Raw genomic sequence first — 2886 nt, forward strand, 5'->3', positions numbered from 1 at the left:
GAAATTAGCAGATATAGCAGGTAAYGTTTGCAGTATGAAGGAGCTGAGCTCAGCCCCAGATGTATCAATGCATGTTTCAGGAAGCAGATAATTTTGTGCCAGCTGCAGTGGTCACCTCAGGTTATCTAGTTTTGTGGGATGGTCAGCACCTGACAAGCTATCCCTAAAAAGGGAAAGAGCTGCATGAGGGAAGCTTGTGCAGGGACTCTGGAGAATCTCTCTGGAAGCTAGAAACATATTCCAAACCACGCTGTTTTAAAGCTGGCTTATCTTCTGAGTCACATTGTGCTACTCCACTTGGAACAATGTAGATTAGCTGAGGTAACGCTTATGGAGAATTGTATCACTGATGTTCACACATACACAAAATAATTTCCCTGAGAGTTGCTAATTTGCAGGCTTGAGCCATYTGCAATAGGTTGGTAGTCAAGACCCAGGGCCAGTGGGCAACCTGTGTCCTCTGGAGCAGCAGCTGGAGGCTAGGCAGGATTGCTYAGGGCATCTTGTGAGGCACTAGAAGTAGATGTGGGCGTAAACGAAYTCAGTCCCTGATCCGTGCTGGAGTCCAGTGAAGTAGCCATCTGAATGGAGGGAGGGAGAAGTCTTTTTACACAAACATCAGCACCTAGAGTCACTTCCAACACCTACGTGAGTCTGTGCTGGCCTCCAGTCACACTGCTTGTGTGGAGCTTTCAGGTACCTTGGGCCACCTCAGCAGGCACCGCGTGTCCGGGGATCCAGAAGAGAACTGATCTCCTAAATGTAATGCCTAGAGCTGCAATTGAAACCCACCTCTAAGGTGGTCATTTTGACTACTGAGTGAAGTTCATCTCCCCAAATTCCCACTGTAGACTTCTATTTTAGCGAATGAATGGAAAGAGGGATTTCCTGAATACAATTCATTTTACTGCAGACAGATGGCTGTGTTATTCATCCAAATACTAGTTTCAAGGCGGGATGAATTAAGCTTTCTAAGTGTCTATTTCTCACTACCAGCTACCAGTTGAAACAACATGATCAAAGATAGGCATCTACTGTTGGGGTCAAAGATAAGGAGAGGGAAATCCTCTTGGCTCCTTATTTTTGCAGTATTTGCTTTCTTCCCTGCAAGAGCCTTGACAGGACAAATCCTTGCTGGCTGTGGTTCAATATTTGCTAACTGCTTCTATCTCTGATTTTTCCAGTGTTTCCTCAGGATCTAAAAATTAAGCTGACAGAACTACCGTTCCTTTGATAGCCCTTTAAACTCTTCCTTGAAGGTCAGTGCAACACTTCTTTCTGCCAGTGCTCTGAATATCGTCAGAGGATCTTACAGTAAGTCAAGCTGCTTGGAAAATGTTTCCCTTTTCAAAGTCCTTTTCAAAGGTATATTTGCAAATACCCCCCACCCGCCCTGAGGGTATTCTTCCTTCTTTTAGCATGGCTTTTCATCTCATATACACTGCTGCTAATGGGGTCCATCCGCTGATAACAGTTGGCTGTTTTATAAAACACAAAAATTATGAGGGGACGGAAATAAAAAATATCCTCCAAGTCATGAGCATCTTGTGGCGAGTTTTCCCACTCTCATAAGGAACAGCCTACTGTTCCCTTTACCTCTAGGCTACGTCAGCATTGGTGTCTTCAGATCGTGGTCGTGCTCCAGCCCGTATATCCTGAGAGTTCAACCATGGAGCTGTCAGCTCCTACTTTGGCTGTCATCTGGAGTGAGTTACCATTCTCACTGTTAGGGGGAAAGTGCATGGGACTCAACTCCTCCACACAGCAAGCYGGAGACACTGGCCCTGGGAGCTTAAACCACCTGAGCACAGCTCCCAGAGGCGCTGGAAGTAATCTGGATAAGAGTCATGACCCTCTCTTTTAGGCACTCTGCATCAGATTTAGCTGCCTACACAATGGCATCTAGCATTTTTCTGAGGAAAAACCAGGTCTCCTGCCTGGATGCCTGAAGGAGTGTGTATACCTACCAGCACCTTGAGGATCTCCCGACCTTGGTGAAGAGCACCTCGGTGGATGGTAACTATATAAAGGCCCATAACGTGAATGCGCAGTCATGGCAGTCTCCCTTCAGAACAAATGAGGACCTCTGAAGCGCGTTAGCCTTCAACTGTCCYGTGATTTTTGACTGTGTATCTCTGTTACTAAAGCTGGGATTTCTTCTACCATCATTTTGGAGTTAACATCAGACTGAAAGGCGAAGAAGTGAGTCAGGTGAATCGGTTTAGATTCACCTAAGGCATCAGTCACAGAGCCGAGACTGCCAGCTCTGCCGCRGGACAGGCAAGGGACCCGCGCTCCCGCAGAGCCGAGGCCGGAGCTCAGGGAGGACGCCCGAGGGGGCCGGTGCGGATTTRGGGACCTTCTCCCGACCTCCAGCTTGTTTCTTTGAAAGTTCTCCGAAGAAATCATCACCTTGTCCTGTTCGTCACAGCCAACAAGCCGACTCTGGTTAAAAGCTATTCGCTAGAGTTAATTAACAGCTCTGCGGCTGCTAAACGGCCGCTCTCGGGGCGGGGCCCGGGGCTCCGGCGCCTCCGGCCGGGSCAGCGGCGGGGCCGGGTCACGGCGCTCCGGCCACGCCCCCGGCGGCGCTTCCGCCGCGCGCCCCTCGCCCCTCCCGGCGGCGGCGGGGCCCGGGCGTCATCGGCGCGCGACGGCGCCGGGGACGCGGCGCCCTTCGGCGGGGCCGGCGCCATGGGCGGCTTCGGCGCGGACGAGAAGCTGCGGCTGCAGCAGCTCCGCGCGCTGCGGCGCCGCTGGCTGCGGGACCAGGAGCTCAGCGAGCGGGAGCCCGTCCTGCCCCGGCGGCGGCTGGGGCCCGTGGCCGCCTTCTGGGAGCGCTTCCTGCGGCCCGGCGGCCCGTGGCGGCGCCAGGTGAGCGGCGGG

At 52.3% G+C, this 2886-nt stretch overlaps 1 protein-coding gene across 1 annotated transcript in view; it reads left to right on the forward strand.

Annotated features, from left to right (window-relative positions):
• Window positions 1-2640: 2640 nt before the first annotated feature.
• NDUFB6 (NADH:ubiquinone oxidoreductase subunit B6) overlaps window positions 2641-2886 on the forward strand; it is a 2711-nt gene continuing 2465 nt past the window's right edge. Inside the window, exon 1 of the mRNA XM_085315666.1 lies at window positions 2641-2874. Within this exon, the coding sequence (XP_085171792.1) occupies window positions 2695-2874 (180 nt within the window). The 5' untranslated portion in view covers window positions 2641-2694. The remainder of the gene's footprint in view (window positions 2875-2886) is intronic.

The sequence above is a fragment of the Rhea americana genome, unplaced genomic scaffold (genome assembly GCF_003343005.1).
Source record: "Rhea americana isolate MKP2758 unplaced genomic scaffold, rheAme1 scaffold_433, whole genome shotgun sequence".
Classification (NCBI taxonomy): Eukaryota; Metazoa; Chordata; class Aves; order Rheiformes; family Rheidae; genus Rhea; species Rhea americana.